The 25,578-nt window shown below is 51.8% G+C and overlaps 1 protein-coding gene and 1 pseudogene across 3 annotated transcripts in view; one reads left to right on the forward strand and one right to left on the reverse strand.

The window, feature by feature from the left end:
- Positions 1–25,578, forward strand: part of Slc6a6 (solute carrier family 6 member 6) — a 75,508-nt gene that overhangs the window by 39,534 nt on the left and 10,396 nt on the right. For all 3 annotated transcript variants that reach the window (XM_041679647.1, XM_041679655.1, XM_041679664.1), the window contains 7 exons: positions 337–471; positions 1,857–2,091; positions 11,853–11,985; positions 16,568–16,702; positions 17,549–17,652; positions 17,774–17,898; positions 21,490–21,602. In XM_041679647.1, coding sequence (XP_041535581.1) covers positions 337–471; positions 1,857–2,091; positions 11,853–11,985; positions 16,568–16,702; positions 17,549–17,652; positions 17,774–17,898; positions 21,490–21,602 — 980 coding nt within the window. The remainder of the gene's footprint in view (positions 1–336; positions 472–1,856; positions 2,092–11,852; positions 11,986–16,567; positions 16,703–17,548; positions 17,653–17,773; positions 17,899–21,489; positions 21,603–25,578) is intronic.
- LOC121432423 lies at positions 9,125–9,471 on the reverse strand (annotated as a pseudogene).

Below are 25,578 nucleotides of genomic sequence, written 5' to 3' on the forward strand. Positions count from 1 at the left end.
CTGTGGTAGATGGGTGAAGCTCCAGCAGGAGGTAGTGCTGTACCTGGGGCTAGCAAGCCGAGCAACTTCTATTGGGAAGGATGTTTTGGAGAAGGCAGGCAGGTGACAGGAAGAGGTACCATCCTGGTGGCTTGAAGAACCTGGTAGATTTGCAGTTTATTGGGTGGGACGGGTGGGCGGGCCTGGAGAATCTTGAGTGGAGTCTGAGTTTGGCCTCCATGCTTACACCCCTCCCTCCTGATAACTTTGGTGGGGAGGGCTTGGGAGTGGGCAACTTAGCGATGACCGTGCTATGACAGTCACGGCTTCACCCTCTCCCTTCTGCTCACTTGACAGGTGCCTTCCTCATACCGTATTTTATTTTCCTGTTTGGGAGCGGCCTGCCTGTGTTTTTCCTGGAGGTCATCATTGGCCAGTACACCTCAGAAGGGGGTATCACCTGCTGGGAGAAGATCTGCCCTTTGTTCTCTGGTGAGTATGTAGCCGGGGTCACCTAGATCACCAGGATTTTAGTGACAGCTGCCATCTTCTGGGTCTATCAGGTCTCCTCACATGTATCAGTGCCAGATGCAGGGCAGCAGCATGTTGTGATGTCACTGTCACCAAGAGGCAGGGAGAAGGGAGATACAGCAGGTTTCTGTATCTTTGTGGGTGTTTGGATAAGTGAGTTGGCAGCTCTCCCAAAATGCAGGAATCTGGAGGACTGTCTGGGTTCAGGCCTTGCTTCTCTCCTTGGGGTGGTTTTAGGGGCTTCATTAAACCTTAATTCCTCATTCTAGTTGCTGTGAGGACAATGACAGTCACGTCTGAATGTTCTGCGTGTGTGGCCAGCACTCTATTGATGATGGCTTCTTGTGTGCTTGGTACTTAGTCTATACTTGGAGTGACCACTACTGTGATGGAGCGGGAGAAATGGAAATACGAGTCCCTTCTTCAGTCACCCACATAAATACTTACCTACTACTTTTTTCTCACAATAAGTCACTCAACAATTAGGCCATCCATCTCCTTTTCTCCCATCTATCCAGCCTTCCAACCAACTACCATATGTACACATCAAGAATTAGACTATTTATACAACAAATGTACATTCAAATATGAATATAAAGCCCGTTCATTTAGCTCTTTGCATCCATCCATTCATTTCTATCCATCCAACCATCCATCACCTATCTCTCCATGTTTCCATCCAACTATCCATCCATGTTTTCACCCATCCATCCATGTTTTCACCCATCCATTTCCCTTCCTTCCTTCCTTCCTCCCTCTTTCCCTCCCTCCCTCCCTCCCTCCCTCCCTCCCTTCCTTCCTTTCTGTCTGTATCTATCATCCACCTGTCTTTCCATCTACCTGTCCATCCTTCTATATTTCTGTCTTCTTATCTGTTTTCATCCATCCATCCATCTGTCCATCTATCCATCCATCCTGTTTCCCTCCATATTTTCATTTATCTATTCATCTATCCATCCTTCCAATCTATCCATCCGTGTTTCTATTAATTCATTCATCCATATTTCTATCCATCTGCCATCCATCTGTCCATCTATATTTCTATCCACCTATTTTTATAGAAAAATCCATCCTTCTGTTCATCCATATTTCTGTCCACACATCCAACAGTCCAACGGCACCATTATTGTCTTGTCCCTACTTTCATTCCTGTGATTTGTCCAGCCACCTCTTCCCTGACCACTCATTCACATGTCCTATTCGTCATCAGTTACTCCTTCACCCTGTGACTATCTTCTGCTTATTGTTGAGAAGGTTCCTTTGACCCACAGCCTAGCATACCAGTGCCTCCCAGTTGGATGTGCCTCTTTTTTGACACGTGTCCATTTTGCTTGCCTTGCCCATAGGCATTGGCTACGCATCCATCGTCATCGTGTCCCTCCTGAATGTGTACTACATTGTCATCCTGGCCTGGGCCACATACTACCTATTCCAGTCCTTCCAGAAGGAGCTTCCCTGGGCCCACTGCAATCACAGCTGGAACACACCACAGTGCATGGAGGACACCCTGCGTAGGAATGAGAGTCTCTGGCTCTCCCTTAGGGCCACCAACTTCACCTCGCCTGTCATCGAGTTCTGGGAGTAAGTTCATGGGAAAGAGGAGGGGCATGGGCAGGTCTTAAGGGGACAGCATCTTCTTGACTGTGGGAGACCCTGTCTCTGGAGGGAAGGAAAACACACAGCTGGAGTTAATGCTGTGCCTGTCTCATACAAGATGGAATTGAATCTATGTGTGCCACCTAAAGGCTATTTGCTTTTGTAAGGCAAGTTACTCTTTTGAGCCTTAATTTAATTGTCAAATGAGGAAAATGTATCATTTTTTTTCCCATGGGATTCCTGTGAGAGAATTTTCTCCAAATATAGGTGTGCATGTGTTTGAAAATTATAATTTTCTTAATATATTTTGGGATAAACATTTTATTATCACAGAAAAAGGTGAGTTGATAGTAAAACTATATATATGTAATATATATCAGTTGGTTAGCTCATACTGGGTAACAGCCATTCCCAAGCCTGGTGGTTTTAACCAAGCATTGTCTGTTGAACTCATGACTACTTGGTGCCAGTTTGGGTTCTGCTCAGTTTGGTAGGTCTGCTCTTGGGCTCCTTCATGTGTCCATGGGTCACTCTCTTGTGGCTGGCCTCGCAATGGAGAGGGTGCTAGGAGTAGATGATTTGTGTGATCTCATCACCAGTCTTTCCCCTTTAGCTTGCCATAGACAGCTTAGGAGCAACAGACGGGCAGGCCCTAACGTGAACAGCACGCAGATATCTCCTTGTGCTAATGGCATTTGGAGGACTCTCACGAGCCTGTGTTCCAGGACATCCTAACAGGTCATGGAAGTTGATTAGAAACCCTTCAGTGCATCACTTCCCTTGTAAGCAAATGCTCTTAACTCAGGGTGCTTAGTCAGGGGCAGCCTCTCGCCTCTGGAAATGACTGAGATAAGGTCTCTTGTGCAGCCGAGAGCCAAGGCAGACAAAAGCCTGACCCAGGCTACCGCGGGATGAGAATCCTTCTCTTTGGTGGGCAGTGGCTGCCTTTGAGATGTTATCCTACTTCAAGGAAGCCAAACTAGGGACTATCAGGAGAGAGATGCGTTGTGATGCCTACATGGATGGGTCAGCTCTTCTTACTTGCAGGAAGTGGCCTTCCTTGGGTGGCCTGCGCCATGCCTAGGCCTTTTGTACTACAATCACAGGCAGGGCCCTGGGCTTTGGGGACTTTGGGTATTCTGATGTGTATGTTTTCCACTAGCAAACAAAGGGAGTGTTAAAAGTAGGTTCCCCACCCTTCAGAGAGCTGAGCTTTTAAACAAAGGAATATTGGCATTTTACTCTTCCTTGAAGGGGTCCAAGGCCACGAGCCCTGGCCTTTCTGTGCTCTTCTTGGCATGGCACAGCTACCAGGGCTACCCCTCCCAGGCTTCTGGCACCTGGCCAGCCTTGAGGTATCTGCTGAATCTCATTACCTCCTAGGTTTGAACCTTCATGCTGCCACATCTGTCTTGGGCAGATGCGGTCTCCTCTCTGGGCCTCAGTGTCCATACCTGGGATGACCCTAGTACTGTCCTAAGCACTATACTGCAGTCCTAGCTGGATGAACCCCTGCATGGTCACCCTGAAAAGCTGTTCTCTCACTCAGGGTACTATTCATGTTACATCATCACTATGGTTAAGTGTCCCTTCTGGGGGCATTTAGAATCTGCATGTGGCCCCCTCAAATGCCCACAGGCTCTGGTGGCAAGGGAGTCATGCTCTTTTTGCCTTTGCCTGGCACCCATCATTGTGGCATGAAAGTCTTGGAAGAACCCTGCTCAGAGCCCCTTGCCTTCTCCTCAGACATCCACAGCCTGAGCTTGTTCCAGCACCCCTTGTATTCTAGAAGTCTTGTGCAGAGCTCTTGGCTTTTGCTTCTTGTCAGGAAAACTCAGAGACACCGAGACTTAAGGGAAATGCCCAGTTCCACTGGCTTTTATGCAGGCTCATCCACAGTGTCTGTGGGTATGCTGTGCCCAAGGGGTGCCGGCTTCTACCCACACTGGCTTGCACAGGCTCTTGACCTGACTTTGAATTCTAGAAAAACCTCTGAGAATACCTTAGCATTCACAGCACCTGAGCCTGGGGTGCACTGAGCAGAGCCACAGAGCAGGTTGAGGTGAGGCCTTGGGGCAGCCATCTGCTGAGCATGTGTGCAGAAGTGGGTTGGGCAAGAGCGTCACCAAGTCTGTAAGGGCTTCCTGCTTCCAAGAAGCTCCCTTGTCTTGGACTTGAAGCAGCCATCAGGAGGGTGACAGGGTGGGTGCAATGAGGTGTTGATGCAAAGGCTTCTCCTCCTCCTCTTCCTCCGTTTAATTTATTTTAGGAGGGTTGAGGCATGCACATCATGACGTATGTGAAGGTCAAGGGACAACCATGTCGAGCCAGTTCTTTCCTTATGTTCTTACATGAGTTCCAGGGACTGAATTCAGGTCGTCAGATTTAGCGGCAAGAACTTTTATCCAGTCAGCCCTCTTGCTGGCCCCTGAGGTTTCTTAAGTAGGGAAAAGAGTATGGCAAGGGGGACACTCCTCCTCACATTCCATGTGCAGCCTACTGGCCCTCCATCATGCATTCAGAATCCAGCCACCCTCCCTGTGTGCACCACACCTCTTGAGGGACTCGACTGTGCAGGTAAAAGACACGTGGCTTCTTGGTTGCTCCCTGCCTTTTCCTTGAAGCTCTGGTCCATCCCTGCCTTTCCCAAGCTGTGGTCTTACCCTGTCAGAGAGGAGTGAGCGGGTACAGCAATGCTCACTGAGCACTGGCCCAGGACCAGGCAGTTTTCCCTTCTTTCTTTACCTGAACCAGATCTGGAGGTCTGGGAGCCAAAGGTAACAGGCATGGTGGGAGCAGAGCCTCCCCCAGTTTCTAATCACTAGAGGACTCTGTCAGCTATCCCGTGACCCCTCCCTTCTGCTGGTTACCATGGAGGCAGGAGGACCTCAGAGGGGAACTCCCCTCCCCGATGTGGCCTAAGTGTAGCTCCCACACGTCCCAGGCCTCTAAGGTCAGGGCAGCTGGAACTCAAGCTTGAGTCATCCTTCTATGCTGTGCGAGCCAGCGTTAGCCTGGCCCCAGCACTCACATCTGCTCTCTGACTTTAAGGAACCTGGGCAAGCTATGTGCTTAGGGTTCTGGGAACCCAGCACCCACAGGTCCACCCTGAGGGAACTTTTTATCTGTGTTCTACTCTATCTCCTACCCCTGTGACACAGGACAGGCTTTGGAGCCAAGTCCATGATCACAGGTCACATGCTGTACTGCTTGTGTGCGTGCACATCTGTATTTCTCCGGTCTCTGGTCAGGCTTGGGCCCCTCTCTCAGCCTGTCCTGTGAGAAGCCACTCGGCCCCAGAGACTGACATTTTACATTGGCGTTAGGGCATGTTTAGTGGCTGCATGGTGGAACCACAGAATTTCTGCCCCTACAGCCTCATCCCCACTGGTCCTCCCCCTCTCAGGTCACCTCTGTCCCCAAACCTCCTGCTTCCCCCCACAGGCCTTGGAAGACAGGCGGGGCCTGGTCTGGCCTAACGCCCTTCAGCAGACTGGAGCCAGGCCTTCCTCTGAGGCTCCTGCAGGGCCCCCTGGGAGCCCAGCATGGATCATTAGATTCTATTAGAATCAAAGAAATGAGTCATATTTGCACACAAGCATGCTCAGCCAATCTCCTCTGGAGCTGTCGGAAGGAGGAGGTAGTGCGGGAAGGGCTGTGTGGGGGCCCCATGCTCCGGCCGGCAGCTCTTTTATAATTGTTGCCTCTGCCAGTCTCCAGGGGACGGCTGCGGCCAATAAACGGCTGGCCTGAAGTCAAAAGGAAACGATTTGGCCCACTCTGAGGATGAATTTACATCTCCAAGTACTGACTGGACGGCAGCAGGGCAGCCGGCTGCAAACACGCGTCCAGGCCGGCCACAAGTTTTTAGTTCCCATCCTGGCAAGATGTGGTCCTTTTCTTGGAAAAGATCTGCAGCTTACCTCTGGAAGAGACTGGAAAACTCAAGGCTGGGAGCCCTGGCCAGAGACACACTGATGTGCCCCAGAGGGCATCAGAGAAAAGGAATCAGCCCTAGGCTTGATTTCCGCCTAGGGTCAATGGGAGGCTGAGCCTCAGTTTCCCCATCTACCAAATGGCTATAGTGAATTCTTTCACCTAATGTCAGTACATCTTCATGTACTGGGTGCTGTGGTTCAGACAGATGCAGGGCCCACATGCACGGAGCTGACTTTCTCATAGACAGACATAGTCAGATAGGAAGGTCAGAATGGGAAAGTGCGGACAGCGGAACCAGCACCAGGGAAGGAGAGGGCTGGGGTGCTCTTGATGAAGGGTGTCCCAGAATAATGGTTGCCCCTGGGAAAAGTGCATCAGAACAGAAACCTGGAAAGAGACTGTTTGTGAATGGCAGAACCGTAGCTGAGGAAGCAATAGTTCAGGGACCACACTCCGCCCCTGAGGAAGAAGTCAAGGGGTGGGTGAGGAAGGGAGGTGGAGTGGATGACTCTGCACCCATGATGTCTGGCTTCCTGTCTGTTTGCTACTCTAGTCTTATTGTTAGGTACTCCCTGCATTCTTTAAAGCAACAACATTGGAGTGGAAGGTGAGAGGGACATGTTAGGAGGGATGCTGGAGCCATGGGAGGATGTGGAGCCAAGGATGTGAGCTGGCCTCACAGATACTGTGGGGTCCCTCTGACAAGTGCAGAGAATTTAGTAGGCTGGGAAGAAGTTGCTGTAGTGACTTTGGGGTACAGTAGGGCCTGAGCATGGCATCATGGGGGAAGCAGGTGTTTAGGAGGCACCCACGAGGGTGTGGCAACCTCAGGCACGCACCGGTGCAGTGAGAAGGCTCAGGGGATCCGTGAATCCCCCTTGGAGGGAGCACACAGAGAGGACTAGTGGACGGTCCCTCTGACTACTCTCCCGCTTCGCCCCCCCCCCATGTGGGAGTGATTTCTTATTAATAAAGAAACTGCCTAGACCCATTTGATAGGCCAACCCTTAGGTAGGCGGAGTAAACAGAACGGAATGCTGGGAGAAAGAAGCTGAGTCAAGGAGTCGCCATGATTCTCCCACTCCAGACAGACGCAGGTTAAGATCATTCCTGGTAAGCCAGCTCGTGGGCTACACAGATTAATAGAAATGGGTTAGATCAATATGTAAAAGATAGCCAATAAGAAACTGAAACTAATGGGTCAGGCAGTGTTTAAAAGAATACAGTTTCCGTGTAATTATTTTGGGTAAAGCTAGCCGGGTGGCGGGACACAGCCCGCCGCTCCGTATTTCAACACCCCCCCCCCCCCCCCCCCCCCCCGGGTCTGTCAGAGCTTGATTAACAGACTTACTCCTTCTCTTCCTAGGACATTTTATGGCCCTGGCAAGTTATGTGAAGTCTGATGACTTCAATACTGCGTAATTTCAGGTGGAGGCAAGAAGATCAGCCATTAAAGGCCAGCCTGGGCTATGTGAGACTCGGTCTCAGAAAAAAAAAAAGTCTAGCCAGGGTGGGGTGAAGGGGTGGCACACACCTTTAATCCCAGTACTCTGGAGACCAAGGCAGGCGGAACTCTGTGAGTTCAAGGCTAGCCTGGTCTACAAGACGAGTTCCAGGACAACCAGGACTATACAGTGAAACCCTGTCTCAACACCACCCCCCAAAGTCTATAATGTGTGTATATGTATATATACATATATGAACATATGAATACTCACGCAGCAAAATAGCTGCATTTATTGCTGAGTCCCAGTCCCCAGTGCCTGCTCACTGGTGTATGCTCTGGTTCTCCCTATCACAGCAGCTGTTCTTGGGCGGATGCTCCCTGTTCTGCAGGCTCACTCAGTCCTTTATGCTACTTTATCCGCACATCAAGAACTTGACACGAGCCTGCCCCAAGGCTTGCTCTACCCTACAGAAGGGCACCCGGATCACCTCCTGTTGAACGCTTTGTCTGTGGGCCCCCAGGCTGGTAGAATGATAGGAGATAGTCTTGGGAATGGAGCTAGCTACTGGGTCAGGGAAAATACACCTTGAAATGTCAGTGGATGCCACCTTGCAGGGACTGTCTCCAGCAGCAGAGAGATAAAAGGACTCAGTTTACTTGTCTCGGCTGCCAAAAGCAACTCTACTTGGCAGTGCCTGGCAGCAGTGGGCACTGTTGGGCTTTGCCTAGCAGGGTGGTGGGAATTGGTAGAAAGGGAGTCATGACCTGGATGGGGCTCTCAGGACAAGCAAGATCTGACTTTGGAGTTTTGAACTTCATGATGGATTGCCCCAAAGAACAGAGAGACATGGTGGTCTCGTGGCCAATCATTAATTGAGTAGACTATGTCAGCCTGTTGTCCACAGGGTGGTCAGAGTCGGCGGGGAAGGGAAGCGGGTTAGATGGGTGCTACAGCAAGACCCCTGGAGCATCAGCTGCAGCGGGCACACTCGCAGAGGGCAGGCCAGGGAAAAGGCTGCATGTGTGAAGGTGTGAAAAAGGGCCATGTTCTTCTCCCCTGATGAGGCCCATTCACACTAGTGTGGGCCATTTCTCCCTGTACTCTGAGCTTCCATGGCTGGCACCCAAGTGTTGAATGTTGAATGGGAAGGGCTTTTTGTTCTGTGGTGCTGCCAGGTCTCAGCTTGGCAGGGGCCCAGCTGCATGTGGTTGGCTGTTAGCCTGCTTTGTGAAGGTACCCTAGGATGCCGCTCTGAGCCACCAGATGATTCCAGCTCATAGTGGAGGGCTGGAGGGCCCTTTCATTTATTATTTAAATTTTTAATTGTATTTTATATCTATAGGTGTTTTGCATGTGCATATATGTACTACTTGTGTGTCTTATGCCCCAGAAATCAGAAGAGGGTGCAATATCCCCTGGAACTGGAGTTATGCATGGTTGTGAGCTGCCATGTGGGTGCTAGGAATTGGACCCAGGTCCTCTGTAAGAGCAGCCAGTGCTCTTAATCTTTGAGCCTGTCTTCCAGCACCTGGAGGTCCTCCTCCTCTTCCTCCTCCTCCTCCTCCTCCTCCTCCTTTTCTTTTCTTTTTTCTTTTAAAGGAGCTTGGTAAAGTTTTATTAAAGGAAAACTTTCATGGTTTGCTTTCGCCAGTCTATTCTGGCATGCTTCTCATAATACCAGAATCGCCTGGGTCAGTGATAGCTGGTGTGCATACTCTGTAGCGTAGTGCTGTGCCTAATTCAATGTTATTGCCACTGTAGTGATGGGCACCAGTTTTAGCCAACATGGCATAGTGTTCTATTTCAGATTCCTCAGAATGGGGCCGTTGTTGGCAAGGATAACCAATTTCGCTTTGCCCTGTCTGATCATCTTCAGGGTCTGTATATATCCCAGGGCGGACTTGCCACTTTTCATAACAAGTTGGAGCCTAGAGTTGATCGACTCCAGAGACTTTTTTGTCTTCTTTGCAGCCACCATCTTCCTGCCTTAGGTGCGGGACGGCCCCCAACCAAGACCAGTCGCCAAGATGGCTGGGGAGCGAGAACGCCCTGGAGGTCCTTCTGAAAAGCAGGCCCTATCTTATTTTAAAATCAGAACATGTTGTTGTGGAGTTGGGAGAGCCTTTGGACGCAGGCAGGCCTGGAGTTTTAGTGGCTTTGCCAGTGTGGGCAAATTGACCCTTCAAGCCTTGGTTTTCCCATCTTTGAAATGCGGTGAATGAGTTCTACTCCATGAATTGACTGAGATCAATGGAAAAGGCAAGAAGTAGTCAGATTCTGCTGGCTTCTGTCTCCTGTGTGTCAGTCACACACTCTTCCAGCCACATGGTGAGGGGCACTGATGTTGCCCCTTCTTTAGACTTGGGGGTTCCTCCTGTTGCATGGACCCAGTAGTATGAGACTTGGTTCTCCTCCTGGGTGATTCATTTATTCCATGGGTGTTTGATGGATCCTGCGATGTCCTAGGTGTCATCCTGGGTCCTGGGAACAATGACTGTGGGCCAAATATGTTGCTTGAAGGCCATTTGAGAAGGATCCTTGAATTTATTCAAAATCCCTATGTTGAGGCTTTTTGGGAGGAAAAAGGCCAAAAGGTCCTGGTTCAGAGGGTATTAAGACCCAGCTGGCTTCCTGACTGTGGGGTTCCATTAACTCACTGAAAGCTTAGAACATCCTAGAATGCTTTCCCAAGTAGCACCCTGGGCAGAAGCTGGCACTACCTGTTTACAAACTGAGGCTTGTATAGTCTCCACCTGTTCAGAGGGACAGGGACCTGCCTGCAACTGCAAGGACTGGCTTTGTCTGGGACTCTCCTGGAGTGTGGGGCCCTGTGTTCTTTCTGCTGTGGTTGGCAGCTCAAAGCCTGGGTGGCATGTAATCTGGAGGCCTGGAGAAGAGCGAGATCTGCATGCTCAGCATGGGTGCTGCAGGACACAGCGTACCTGGGCCGCAGGTTTCATGGTCATCTTGGCTGTGAGCACCCTGCACTGCCTCCTCTGGTTCCTTCCCTGCGGGGAGGGGCCAGGTGACAAAGATGTCTGGAGGTCTCTGACTCCACAGACCCCAGCTCCGCTGTGTGACTCTGAGCAGGTTAGCAGCCTCTTCTCCCTGGGCGTTGTCCTGAAAGTTATAGACCTGCCTCCTCCAGAGAGCTCCAAAACTCTGGCAGGGAAGGAGGGAGGAAGCCAGCACTACTTAAGCACCCGCTGTATGCCAGCAGTCATGTGATCAGGTGTGTCAGGTGTTGGGCATTCCTGTGGTATTTTCGAGTTACTTCCACAAGATGGGTACCTTGTGCCCAGATAGAACCCACTTTGCCTTTTTTTAGGCTTATACTTTGGGAACAATCTAGATAACATGCAGGGTTAGTTTTTTGTTTTCCATTGATTTAATTTGTTTTTTGAAACAGGATCTGACTATGTAGCCCTGGGTGACCTAGAACTCGTAATCCTTCTGCCTCAGCCAGAGATTATAGGTGTGTGCCACCATCCCCAGGTAAAAGTCAGAGTTAAATCAAGGAAGTTAGGACAAAAGGTACTGGGAGGGGGGATCCACCCCCATTTATGTACTGAGACCGAGGTCTAGGGTGGTTAGGTAGCTCACCTAGGTTAGCAACTGGACAGAAGCAGAGATTGGAACCTTGTGTTTGGCCTACAGTGGAAATTGAACGTTGTCCACATGTCCTGCAGATAATCATTCTCCACTTAAAAAACATCGTGTGTGTGTGTGTGTGTGTGTGTGTGTGTGTGTGTGTGTGTAGTCAAAGAACAGCCTGAAAGAGTCAGTCCTTTCCTTCCTCCATGCAGGCCCCAGATCACAGCAGGCATGGCCACAAGCTTCTTTACAGGCTGAGCCTTCTCACCACACAAACCAGGATCCATTTTACAAAGGAGGAAATGGAGACTTGGACTTGCCCATAGCCTTGCTGGGTTGAGGCTGAGGTCACCTTATAAGGATTCTGCAGTTTCTTGGCTGCCCTGCTGTCCTCGTCCCCTCCACTGTCTTCCTGACAAGTGGGTCCCAAGTTACACATGTGGTGCCTGGGTGGGGGCTACCACTGAGATGTCTCTACGGAGACGTGGACAGGTGCTGATTTATCTTGCTTTAATTAATTAATTTACTTACTTACTTATTTTCGAGACAAGGTCACACTCTGTGGTCCAGGCTGGCCCAGAATTCACTATGAAGCCCAGGCCTGCCTCAGATTCGAGGCAGTCCTGCCTCAGCCTCCCTGGTGCTGGAATGAAAATGAACATTTTGTATTTTATTTTGTCGGAGACAGAACCTAGGACTTTGCCCATGCTGGCTTTGCTGCCAGGCGGCCCCCAGTTCCTGACCTCTTGTTCTCTTTCCCCAAAGGCGTAATGTGCTCAGCTTGTCCTCTGGAATCGACCACCCAGGCGCTCTGAAATGGGACCTTGCACTCTGCCTCCTCTTAGTCTGGCTCGTCTGTTTTTTCTGCATCTGGAAGGGTGTTCGATCCACAGGCAAGGTGAGTGAACCTCTGTCCCCTGCCTCAGGGATAGCTGTACTGCGAACAGCTTCTCCTCGCGGAGGGAGCTCTACCCCTGGAGGAGGGCCCATGTCGGGACACAGGAGAGCTCTGACAGGCAGGCATATAGCCCCGTGTGGTGTTGGGGGCTTAGTGACCTCGTGACTGGTGTGCAGCCAGGTATCCCCCGCTGAGTCTGCGTCACCAGCGGTCACCCTGTTTCCTGATGATGGTATGATGAGCAAGGCTCACTGAGCCAGAGGCCAGTTGGCAGCCAGACTGTGGCCATCCATCAGCCCACAGTGTGCACCCTAGCTTTGCAAAGCGGGCCAACAACCCCTTCTCCCCGGTTTAGGACAGATGTTGAAGCAAGGCTGTTTAGCTGCCCTGTATCACTGTCTCTGTACTGGGGTGCAGAGCCCTCCGCTGTACTGAACCTCAGTCTGAAGGGAAGTCAGCCAGACCTGGACCACACCCTGCTAGCATCATCTCATAGGACAGGCAGAGAGAGAGAACCTGACATGGTGTCACCTGTCTCCTTAGGACCCTGTCTACTGTGCTCCCTTCTCACCCGCAGTCCTGGGAGTTCGTACGTTGCCTTCCTCTAAACAGTGAGGAAACTGAGGCTCAGAAGAGGTCAGGCAGCTTGTCCTAGAGCAGCCCCTCCCCCGAGCCTGTCCCCTGGGCTGTTGAACAGTGAACATGAGGGTTGAGGGAGGTATGCCCAGTACTTCAGGTCTGTGGACCAGTGGGCCTGACCCCTTCTCTTGAGTAAGCACCAATTGCCTTCTGCCCGCTGCCGCAGTTTCTCCATGTAGAAGCAAGTGTCCAAGGAGCTTTGGTGCTGAGCGTGCTGGAGAGCACCAGCCATGTTCAGGGGTGCACTGATGTCCTTTGAGCCTCCTGTCTTAGAAACAGGGTGAGGGGATCTATGGTGTGCAACATCTGGGGCTGGCTGGGAAAAGCTTGGCTGCAGAGAGTTGAACATGGGACAGGGGTGCCAAGGGTTACAGGAGAGAAGAAAGCAGTGTAAGGTTCTTTTATAGGTGAGCCAGGCAAGGGTTATTGAGGTGACCGAGCGAAGACGAGCGAGGTGTAGAGAGTTGAGTGTCTGAGGGGCTTATTGCAGGCAGAGGCAATGGCCAGTGGAAATGACCTGTTGTGCATCTGACCAGGACATAGGAAGCCCCCAGTCTGATGGAGGAGGTTAATGTCTACCAGTCAGCAATATTTGAGACACAGCACACTACGAAGGAGACAGATCCAAGGCCAAATAAAGGGTACCAGGCTGCATCTGAGACTCCTGTGAAAATTGACTGGCCAGAGTCCCCCCGTTCCTTTGCCTCCCCCCAACCTACCCTGAGCTACACCCTGCTCTGTGGGGCACGCGCGGTTCCTAGAACAATAGTAGGCCTGATGGGTCAGAGAAGCCAAGACAAACAGCTCTGTGGACTTCCTCCAGCTCAATGCTGAGAGGCCCTTAGAGACCGTCCGCCTGCCCGCCTACCCGTCCAGAGGCCCACCCGCTGGCTGGCTTCAGCTTCCAGCCCTGGCTGCAGACCAGGCTCCCAGCCATGGGGGCTGAGCCCTTGTCCTGGCCAAGCCTGCTTCTGTGGCTAACTTAGTCCAGGAGACAGGAGGGTGATGGATGGGGGCCTGGGTCCCAGATGCGCCAGGGCCCAAGTTCAGGTGCTTGGCTTTGGCCTCTCCAACTCTGAGGGTCTGAAATCGGTCCCAAACTCAGCCTCAGTCTTACTTCTTCAACAAGCCAGGTAGCTGGGGTGTCCACATGGCCTCTCAGTGCTGGATGGCAGCTCTTTTAATCCTCCAGAAGTTCTTCGATCCTGTACAATGGAAACTGAGGTTCAGAGAGCTTAACTAACTTTCCCAATGCCACACAGCTCATCAGTGGCCAAACTGGGATTTGAACTCATGACAGCTCCCTTTTCCCCACTCTCAGCCTCATCCCTGTGCTGAGCTGCAGGTGCAGCGAAGCAGAAGCCAGGCATGTTCGTGCTTGTCCTCACAAGGACACAGCTGCCGACACTCACCCAGGAAGGGCCTGGACCTGTGCACGGCTGGGTCTGCGGTCACTCTCCAGGGCAGACAGTGCCTGACTTGGGTTTGGTCTCAGCTCTGCTCCTACACACAGAATGACTTTGCAGATCCCTCTCACCTGCTCAGCCTCAGTTTCCCCTGGTGTAAAGTGAATGGTTGATTGAATGACTCGTGATGTCCAGGCCATCTGCTCCCAAGTAAAGTTGAATATCAGGAGGCTGGAAGCTAGCTCCCTCTTGAGCCCACTAGCTTCCAGTGTGCTGTGGGTGAGGTGCCCTCTAAGTCTCCATTTTCTTGAAGGGCTCTGGCCCGGAGCTCAGAGGAGTTGTGGAGAATCAGCAACAGGAGTGGAAAAATACCACGTCCCACAGCAAGGCCTACTGGGCCACCGTCAGGGGCCCATGGTGGCGCCTGGCACCAGCCTCTCCCTGGAGCATCCCACGGGACGGTCACGGAAAAGTTGAGAGAAGGGCTCCCAGGCTCATCTAAGGAGCAGCAGAGGCTGCAAACAAGGGTGGCTTTCTGGAGAGATGGCTGGAGAAGCGGGACAGGGCTGTCAACAACAGTAACACTCCTGAAGATATGGGAGCCCGAAAAGTACTTGGCCTAGATCAGATCCCACCGCTGACACCTCCTCCTATTTGGGGATTCCAGGCAGGTGACATTGGCCAGTGTGGGCCTCAGTGTCCTCGCAAGGGAAAGGGCAGGTGGCAATGTTCCTAAGCTCATTCTGATTTGGTGTTAAGTTCACAACACCACGCTGGGCACATGGTAGGCATCACGTATGTGCTTGTTAAAGAGGCAAGTCAGGGAGCCCCCCTCCCCCACGAGCTCACCAGTGATTCTGGCTGCAGTCCACTTGCTTTGAAGTGGTAGCTCTCTGGGGACCCCTGAGGGACTCCTGTGTGTGGCTATTGTTTACCAACTTGGGTGTGGCCTTGCAGGCCCTGAGAGAGGGGACCTGGCCAGGGGTGCTGCCCGCCTATCTACAGGAAGGGAGGGGACAGGCAGGGTTTTTTTTTTTTCTTTTTCTTTTACCCTTTCAATGGCTTCCTGACTGGCCTTTGTCCCAGGTGTCGTCTGTCCATCAAGGGAAAAAGAAACAAGGGTGACTGGGGGACACCACGGCCCGGAGGAGGGAAGGCATCCAGGGAGGAGTGTCAGGCAAGAGAGGGCCTTCCGCCTTGTAGGATGCCACCAGACACCACCATTGGGGTTGTTGAGCATTTCCAGACACTCCCTGCAGACCTTGACAGAGGGTGAGAGGTAGGACCGATGAGTGACAGCTCCAGGGGACCCTCTGGGCCAACCAGCCTCAGAGCAGGGAACCTAAGCCTATCCAGTCCAAGATTCTCACCTCGAGATGGGGAGACCAAGTCTAGAGAGGGATAGTGGCCACCAGTTGCCAGGCACTGTGCTTGAGTTCCCCTCTGAGGTGCTTGACTCCCTAGAAAGTGATGACTTCCTTCAGGTCACCTACCCCCTGTAAAGGCTAACAGCCCAGAAGTAGCATGACCAGATAGCTCATGGGACCAGGCAGTCCCTTCCTTACCCCTGACCCTGGCCCATTAGGACACACAGTGTGACCTCATGGGTCTCCTGTAAGCTGGCCATGACCTTAGAGAAGTTCCTACCCACCTCCTCTCAAGTCACAGTTAACCGCAGGCTGTGTCTTGACAACCATTTGCCATCGTCTGACTGTGTAAATCCTCATCCATCCCCTGACAAGGGCTGCTGTGACTCTTGCCCTCATTTCAGAGAAGAAACCGAGTCCCAGGGAGAGTAATCATTGTGTCCTGCATCTCTTAGGAAGAGAAGGCCCAGAACTGGAGCTGAGGAGCCGCTTGTCTCACTGTATCCCCAGGCAGCCCCGAACATTCCCGCCTCAGCCTCCTGAGTGCTGGGACTACAGGTGTGCATCCACACCTGGTTCTTTTTTTTTTTTTTAATGTGTGTGCGTATTTTGCCTACATGTATGTGTCTGGTGCCTATGTTAGCCAGAAGAGAGTACGAGATCCGTTGGAACTCAAGTCCTGAGCTGCCCAGTGGGTGCTGGGAACTGATCTCAGTTCTCTGCAAAAGCAGCTAGTGCTCTCAACCACTGAGTAATCTCTCCAGTCCTCTGATTCTTAACCCCAGGGTCATGCTGACAGGGTCCTGGCAGTCAGTGTGTGCTGGGTGCCATGTGACAGCTACTGGGCTGTTGACTAGAGCCATGATAGGTGACTCTCAGTTATACAGTGTCCGTATTTGTTTGTCTCCTAGGGATCAGCTCTTCCAAGTGGGAAGGATTTGTTTTCCATCTTGCCTGTTCTGAGCTTAGATGAGCTATACAAATTATCCACAGGATTTAATTTTTTTCCATCTATAAGTTAGATTATTATAGCCTATCTAGGAAGGGTGACAGAGGTTCAGAGAGGTTAAGCAACAGCAGCTAAGACCACCAGCGTGTCTGCAGAGTCCTTGCTGTTTCCAGTGTGACTTGCAGCCTCACAGTCTACCTGACCCCCTCTTGCCCCTCCAGGTTGTCTACTTCACCGCCACTTTCCCGTTTGCCATGCTTCTGGTGCTGCTCGTCCGTGGACTGACCCTGCCAGGTGCTGGTGAAGGCATCAAATTCTACCTGTACCCTGACATCAGCCGCCTCGAGGACCCACAGGTATGGTAGAGTGGTGTTCAGGGTACAGGTGGTTGTGCTTCTTGTGGCTCTTTAATGCCCAGGTGTAGCCAAGAGTTGCTGCCTAGTACTTTTCCACTGGGCCAGTGGTGGCTTGTGGCTTCAGGCATGGCACTGGCTAAGGCAGGGGCTCCTGCTCCGCCTGTGCCAAGACTAGAGACTCCGTATTCAGGGCAACATCCTCAGATGAGGGAGAGAGAGACTTAGGACTGTTGGCAGTTAAGGGGGTCATATTATAAGTCCCCCCATCCCAGCACATAGCTGAAGGGCGTCAGGAGTTGGTGAAACCCAGGAGGCTTTTGTGTGCCTTTTGAGACCTTTGTCCCAGGATCCCAAGTTCTCCAGTTGCCTCCCAGGGGCCAGCATTTCTGGGTCTCTGATCCCCTAGAGCAGGGTTGGTGGCCAGCCTGAGCTGTGAGCCAGGAAGGTAGGCGTGCCGCCTTCCATGGCTGCTGGGATAGGGCCTGGAGAAATGAAGCCTGCCTTTCAGCTCCCTTACAGCCATCAAAGCAGCCTTGACCTGTGACAGCCTCGGAGTGCACGGAGTAAAGATCACGTTGTACTGAGTATGGGAAGTTATGCTAGGAGCACATTCTGTAAATACAAATACCGAGGTTCCTGGAGTGGTACTGGTCACCCCAGAGTTAAAGTCTGGTCTTTTAGCTGATGCACAGAGAAGAGGTACCTGGCTCTGCCTTCTGGGGTTCTATCAACACTGAGGATCCCCATATAGACCTTGCTTGTCATTGTTGGTCAAAAATCCTCACATTGCCAGCCCCCTCCCATCCCCCTGCTCACCCTAGTGCTCTTCCTCCCCCTCCCTCACAGGTATGGATCGACGCTGGAACCCAGATATTCTTTTCCTATGCCATCTGCCTGGGGGCCATGACCTCACTGGGAAGCTACAACAAGTACAAGTATAACTCGTACAGGCAAGTGTCGCGCTGGCGGGCCCGGTGAACGTTAGAAATGATGATTAAAGAAAAAGAGAAGTAGGGAGCGTGGCTTCCTTGTGTTGTGATTAACTTACCCCCTGACGTGTGTGTAACTTAGGGACTGTATGCTGCTGGGATGCCTGAACAGTGGTACCAGTTTTGTGTCTGGCTTCGCAATTTTTTCCATCCTGGGCTTCATGGCACAAGAGCAAGGGGTGGACATTGCTGATGTGGCTGAGTCAGGTACGGTGGTGTCGGTGGCAGTGGTGGTGGGCACTGCCACCTAGTGTGTAAGATGAGTACTGCAGGCATGGAGCCAGACCCCAGGGGGATGGAGGGAGCCTGGCTTTTACATAGATATCCCCTCTCCCCTCAAGACGTGCCCCCCATAGCTGAGTACAAAGACTACATTTAAAGGTTTCAGTGCATCCTGGCCCACTGAAGGTGGGAGGAACACGGGCGGTTGAGATGGGAATTGGTGGCTGGTTTAGTCATGGTCTTCCAGCCCCCAATCCTTCCCCAACAACCGCTGGCTTTAGCCATGGAAGTTGCTGTCCAGCTGAGGCTCAGCCACAGCTAGCACACCATCACCAGCACTGCTGGCGCCTTAGCCTTCATTTCTGCGGTCTGCCCTTTGCTCCCGGCGAGCTCCACCAACCGGGCCGATCCACTCTTCCGTCCTTCCTGTGTCTGTTTACCAAGCCTCACCCCTCCCAGCCTCCACCATAGTCACCAGGAGTGAGAGGGCAGGGACGGAACACCACCCAGGGACTGTGACAGAGCTGATTTGGGGGTAGGCTATGAGAACACTGTTGCCTTAGGGATTGAGGGCCAGTTGGTCCCAGGTTGCTACTCAAGACGCCTGCAGTCACAGAATGAGTGGTCAGTGTTAGGTTCCTGGGCTCTGCACAGATTGGGTCCTTCCTTAGCAACATGGGACTCGGAGCTCCAGGAAAGATTGTTCTGCAACATGAACTAGAATCCTTCCACCTCATCATGGTGTTTCAGAAGTCTGGGCTTGAGGACTTGACCTTGGCCTAAGCCTGCAACTCAGCCTTATAGAACCTGGGGTTCTGGGGTGGAAATCCACAGGGGCCACCTCCCCACCCAGTTCTCTTGGAGAATGGTAAGGTATTGTCTAACCTAACCTAATGGCCCACAGCCCCTCGGGACCTTCTAGAGGATGCCAAGAGCTCTGGGCTGCGGTTCCCTTCAGGCCACAGGGATGGGTGAGATAGGGGCAGACTGTGTATTGTTATTCTTTGGGTTTTTGCAGGCCAGGGCCAGGTACCCGAAGTCCCTGTCATTCTCTGTCCTTGAGCTCCTTGGGTTTGAAACTCAAGGTCATTCCCAGTTTCCCAGTCCTGAGCCCTCATATTGGAAGATCAGAGGGTACTTTGACACTGTGTTCCCATGTCTCAGATGAGATCAAGGACCCCAAAGCAGGAGCCTTGCTTGAACGGGCTGAGCCAGGCTAGGGCTACAGGCAGTGTATCTGGATGCTGAGTCCCCGCCCACTGCGTGTCTGATGGGCCCTCTACTGTGGCCCTTGCCCTTCCTACTGGCTCCTCGGCCCTAGGCACCCCTCATCCCTGCCTGCTACCAGTCTCTAACTCAGACCCCCCCCCCCCACCAGTGTGAACTCCACACTGTGCACTGTGTCCCAACCGGACACTCAGAAGAACTGTCTGCCCGTCCTTGGGCTCCACAGGCCGGAGAGACTCAGGGCACAAGAACTTCTTCCACAGCCTCCTGTGTTGCAAGTTATATGGCAAGGCATGGAGCCTAGGTACCACTTCCAGCCCCTCTGCAAATGTTGCTCTTTCTGCTTGTACCTGGGGGTCACCAAGGGCACAGAGGAAGCTTGTTAGGGAGGGGAGAGAATGAGGAGGTCTTTGTACACAACAGGTATCTTTATGCTGCGTATGTGGTCAGTCCGGCTTGTTTCTTCTTTCATCCACTTCCAAGACTTCGTCACTCCTTCCCCACAGTGATGCCTGAGCAGCCAGCACAGCAAGAGGGACAGTGACTCCATAAGATTCTAGCGAGCACTATAACAAAGAAAAGTGCATTGGAATGAGGGTATTGCCCAGCCAAAGGAAGCCTAGACAGGACATAGCTGTGCTGTGCTGGCGGGCATCAGAATGGCCTAAGTTTTCTTGGCTTCTACCCTCCCCCAGTTCACTGTCGTTTTAGAGAAGGGTGCATAGGCCCTCTCCTGAGACTGGCTTGAGAAAGTCTGAAGTGAAAGGCAGAAATAAGTGAACTGAGTCTGCTCACAGCCTCTGGTGCAGAGGTGTTGTGGGGGACAGGGGGCACCACATTTTACATCTGTCTTGTTGTTGGCTAGTCCTGATTCCTCACTCTTGGGGTAGGCCAGGCAGGGTCAGAGCTTTGGAGTTTAGGGAGACCAGAATGCTTTTCGGTTCTAACTAGATCCCCAGTGTGTTTCACGATATCCTGGGTGGGAGGTACGTGTTCTGCACCCAGCCCTCTCCCCTCCATCTTGCTCATTCAAGCAGCTTCTGGCTTGGTAAGCAGCTCCCAGCCCCCACTCCCTTACAGAATCTTCTAGTACCCCTTCTACTGACCACTTCAGTGGCTGGCTGCTCCCCATCATTGTTTCAGCAGGGTTTTTCAGATGGCATTGTAAGTCTCGCTCTCCCTGACACACTTGCGCTTGGTGATGCTTTATTAAGTGAATTCTGGTTCCAAAAAATGTTTTTTTTTTTTTTTTTTGCAAAATTGGTTTGTTTTTGTGGATTTATTTTTCCCTCTCCTTAAGCCATTCGTTCAGTTTTGATGTTTGCTTTAAAGTACAGAACATCTTTCAAGTCTCCTGTAGTCTGGCCTGTATTTCTTCTTGATTGGTTTGTTTGTTTCTCGTGGCTGATTACACTTTAGCTTTTCAGCCCACAAGTACAGCTTGATAATGTCCCCCGAAGCATCTACTTGGGGGCTTTGCAAGCAGGAGATGTTTGTGTTCCAGTGACTCTGTGAGAGGCACTTGGAGTGGGCGGACCTCTTGGCCCTCGCTGCCTCCGGGTCTGGCGAGAGCTCCCTGTTGATGAGGATCCATGGCCCTTTTCTGGGCAGTGGGATCCACCTCTGAGAATCTGAACAGAAGGATCCTGGGGCCACCTGATCCTCATATTTCAGGTAGAGGAGACTAAAACCCACAAAAGAGAGGAAGTGGTGGGTGAGGACTGGGGTGTGGCTAGTCTCCTGGGCCTGGGAACCCATCTGCCCATGTTGCTGCCCCTCAGTGCCAGGCCTGGCTGGTTCTACCTTGCCTTGTGTGAACTTGGTTAGCTGTTGGGGACATAGGCACGCCCCTGAAGAGCCGTTTGCTCTGCTGGGCATGCTTCTATATTTCTTTTTTTTTTTTCTTTCCATTCAAACAGTGTTTTGGCCATTAACTCAAAAAATAGAAAGCATTCTTTGCAAAGCAGAGTGTCACGTATCAGATAACCACGGCTTTCCTTCCAGCCAGCGTCAGTGTGCTGCTTTGGTTGTGGGAGGGGCGGGTCCTCCTTTTCCTCAGTCTCTGGCCGCCTGAGCCACAGGCTCAGTCCTGCTCCCTGCCCCTAGGATCCCGTGCCTGTACGGGTTTAGATTTCATTTGAGAGGAGGCCATGTACTGGATAGGAGACAGATGCTTACCTGGGGCCCCTCCCGAGCCCCACCAGTCTCTTTCTCTGGCTCCTCCTGCATTTGGGGCTTAAGTGACCCTCTCCTCACTCAGACATGAGTGTTCTGTGAGGCCCAGGGCTCTAAGTGATACGGTGCTGATGTCTGTCCTCCTGTGTCCCCCTCCCCGTTTCTCTCCCTTAGGTCCTGGCTTGGCCTTCATTGCCTACCCGAAAGCTGTGACTATGATGCCGTTGCCCACCTTTTGGTCCATTCTGTTTTTTATTATGCTCCTCTTGCTTGGACTGGACAGCCAGGTACGTGGATATGGGGCTGTGGGGCTGATGTGGTCAGCCTCTCTGGGAGAACCCATCCTTATTGGAGCTGAGGGACACTCAGATCCCTAATTTAGAGGCTTCAGCCAATCAGAGAAAGGCCTCGGTTCAGCAGTGGGAGGAGCCCCTCCATCCTATTGCTCCAGGCTGTCACCCCGGCAAGGAGATAAGGGGGACTGGGGGATGTGGCTAAAGTCAAGCCATAAATGAGAATCAGAAGGCCAGGACTCAGAGGTACAAATGTCAGTGAATGTGTCTATCTTGGTTCAGGCCACCACAGTCCCAAGTACGTCCAGAAACGCTGAACCCACATTTGGTCTACAGCTCCTGATTCAGGCCGGCCTGTCCCCCACCCTCTAGCTCCTGTAACATCTGCCTTTGGGGGTGGAACCAGGACTTCACATGCACTAAGTGTGGACTCTGCCCTAAGCCATGCCTCCTAGCCTTTTCCTGTGCTCTGAACCCTACATCCTGCCCCAGCTCCCTGGTAGGACTCCACAGGAGGCATTCACTTCCAGGGAGGGCTGGTGTCAGCCAGCCAGCAGCTGCATCTAGCTCAGGGGAGGTAGTATTTGTGTGTGATGATGGCCACATCCATCATCTTCCCTCTGAGCCTCAGTTTCCTCATCCTGCTTAATGGGTATAATTTGAGACGCTCGGGGCTCAGTGCCAGGCATAGAGAATTCAGGTGCCCGGAAGATTCATGGGAGATTGTGGGTCTCTTTCTCTGAAGTGTGTGTCTTTTTGTGGGGTTATATTGAAACTCCAGGAGGGTGACTGTGATATGTGCTGGGAAGGGGTCGTGGGCTCAAGCTGGCTAGAGAGGCAGGGAAGGCAGGAGAAACTCCTGTGTGGCCTGGGCTTGGGGGTCCAGTTGCTTCAGGAAAAGTCCATCAAACTGAAATAGGCTGTGGGATCAGGTCTGGAGACTGACTTCTTATCACCCGTCCCTCTGAGCCCTTCCTCAGAAGGCACTGTCAGGATGGGCCCTGGGGGACTCAGAACCAAGCAGAGTCCAGAGGAGGCAGCTAGCAAGGTCAAGAACACTGTACAAGACTTGGCAGCCAAAGAGGCGGGGTCAGAATAACAGAGAAGACAACTTTTCAGAGCCAGAAAAACAAATCCTTGTGCCTTTGGTGATGGGCAACCGCTATTGTAAACAAGCAAGAGTCTGTTAATTATTCCTGCTCTGAGAGCTTGGCCCTGGGAGCAGACCCCATGCAGTGCCTTTTAGTGGCTTTTAGAACATCTTCCAGCGCTCAGAGGGGAAGAAGAAAGCAAAGACACAAGTTAATGAGTGGCAAAGCGTGACATCACCATGGCTCCCAACTGGCCTTGCAGGCTCACAACTGTCCCAGCCGGAGCTCAGTGCAGGGTGTGTGACTCTCAGCTGAGCCACGGGCTAAAAGGAGGGTCTTGAGGGGCTGTGAAAGCTGGCCCTGGGGTATTCCTCTGCCCTGCTGTGTAAAGGGGTGGGCTCCCAAGGCTTGGGGCTCAAAAGACTTAATGGTGTCATCACTCACTCAAGCACAGATGAGCAAGAAAATAGATGACTGGCCTTCCAGACTCTGGTTTACAGAACGGGAGGAGCCAGCCTTACGTGGGGGTGCAGAGAGTTCGACCGTGCAAGATGCCACCAAGTGCCAGAAGTCACATGGCCATTTTTTTCCATGTGTAGCTCGTTGGCACTGAGTATTTCTATTATCAGGCTTTGTCCCTGGAACTTTTCCATACTCCCAGATTGAGGCTGGTCTCCAAGCGCTGCACCAACAGATTTCTTTCTTCTTTTCCTTCCTTCCTTCCTTCCTTCCTTCCTTCTTTCCTTCCTCCCTCCCTTTCTCCCTTCCTTCCTCCCTCCCTCCCTCCCTTTCTCCTTCCCTTCCTCCCTTCTTCCTCCCTCCCTCCCTCTTCCCTCCCACCCTTCTTTCCTTCCTTCCTTCCTTCCTTGCTCCCCTCCCTCCCTCCCTTCTTCCTTCCTCCCTCCCACCCTTCCTTTCTCCCTCCCTTCCTTCCCTCCCTCCCTTCCTCCTTCCTCCCTCCCACCCTTCTTTCCTTCCTTCCTTTTTTTAAAGATTTATTTCTTTGTTATGTATACAGTGTTCTGCCTGCATGTATGCGGAGGGCATTATAACTCATTACAGATGGTTGTGAGCCACCATGTGGTTGCTGGGAATTGAACTCAGGACCTCTGGAAGAACAGCCAGTGCTCTTAACCTCTGAGCCACCTCTCCAGCCCCCAGCAGATTTCTTTATTTGTAGTGCTGGGGCTGGATCCATCCAGGACATTGTCCATGCTAGATACATGCTCTTCCCCATCCCACTGCACCCAAATTTTATATATTAGCTCCTGTCCCTGCAGTGTTCTGACCTGGATGTCACTGTTACCCTTTCTGCAGCCAGAGAAACTGAAGCTGAGAGAGGCCTGTCTTGGCTCTGGTTCACCACCTTTTGTCTTAACTTGTTTTTATAGCTTGGCATTGAGGTTGTTGGTTTGCCACTCAGCTCTTTTTCAGGCTCAAATCCCCTTTGTGCCTATGATCTCAGTTAGAAATCAGAAAGTCCACCCCTCTCTCTGAGCCCTGCTTAGGAACTTCTTGGTCATCTTATCCCTGACTCCTGGGTGCAGATGCTATCTCTTCTGGCACATGAGAGGGATTTTTCTCTCTAACTGTTCTAATATGTTCTCCCTCACCAGCCCCCAAAGGCCTTCATGATTAGATCTTTCTCATAGAAATGCTGGGGGAACATCTGTCCCCAAACCTTTTTATCTTTTTATTTTAAGACAGCATCTCTTGTAGACCAGGCTGGCCTCAAATTCATAATGTAGTCAGGTCTGACTTTGAACTTCTGATCTTCCTGCCTCTGCCTCCTGAGTGCTGGGATTATAGGTGTGTATTACCACGCCTGTTAATGCAGTACTGTGGATCAAACCCAGGGCCTTTGCATGCCAGGTGAACACGCTGCCGGGCTTTACATCCCCAGCCTTTAGCATCTCCTCTAATTTAAGTAACTTCTGTGACCCTCAGACCCCCAAATACTGCCAAGACCTTGTTACAGACTGATGACAAGGAATGTCGTTGCCAGTGTCATTGATTAGGTGAAAGGTGATGTGTCCAGAGGGTGAAGTGTCCAGATGGTGAAGTTTTATGCTGCTATTAAAAGCAAGGTGGCTCTTTTAGGGACATAGCAGTCTCCAAGGTAAACCATTAGGTTGGAAAAATGTAGGATGGAAAGATGTAGAAAGACTGATCATCCTCAAGCATGGTGTGTGTGTGTGTGTGTGTGTGTGTGTGTGTGTGTGTGTGTGTGTATGTATGTGTGTGTGTGTGTATGTGTGTATGTGTATGTGTAAGATGTTCCAGAATTTTCTTTATGATGTCTGGAACCCATGGATTTTTGGATCACATGATTTCCAGTGAGTTTAAACCACCGTGTGAGTCAGGCTGGAAGTGCCTCTATGTTGTGGATGGGGAAACTGAGGCCAGGGTTTGTCCAGAGTCTTCCATTTGGTTAGTGCAGAGGTTGATGAGCTGCTTGTCATGCTCTGGCTGAGCAGCCATGTGAAGGGCTAGGCTAAGCATTCGTTGCCTTGATGGGTGGCACCGGCGTTGACCAAGGAAAGGAGAAAGGCCATCATGGCCACAGACTCACTCCAAGTGTGTCAGGCCAGAGAGTTGGCCCTGGCTCTCTTAGAGAGGTGACTGATCTTGGGTGAGTCTCCGGTGATGAGGGCAGGGATGACCTGAGTAGAGCCATACATCCTGAGTTGCTTGAGCCACAGACCACAGTGGCTGCCTGCACAGCCCAGGGTTTGGCTACGTGGATTTCCAGGTAGGTCTTGTGAGGCATTGCCCAGGACAGGGCTCCTAATCCTATCTCTTGTCAGATTTGCCAAAGCCTCTTTCTGAGCTTCATGCCAGTGCTGAGTCCCCTCACACCCCTTCTCTCTCTCTCTCAC

Source organism: Microtus oregoni, unplaced genomic scaffold (assembly GCF_018167655.1).
Source record: "Microtus oregoni isolate MIOR12 unplaced genomic scaffold, Mior012 000002F_ref0000024, whole genome shotgun sequence".
In the NCBI taxonomy this organism is placed as follows: domain Eukaryota; kingdom Metazoa; phylum Chordata; class Mammalia; order Rodentia; family Cricetidae; genus Microtus; species Microtus oregoni.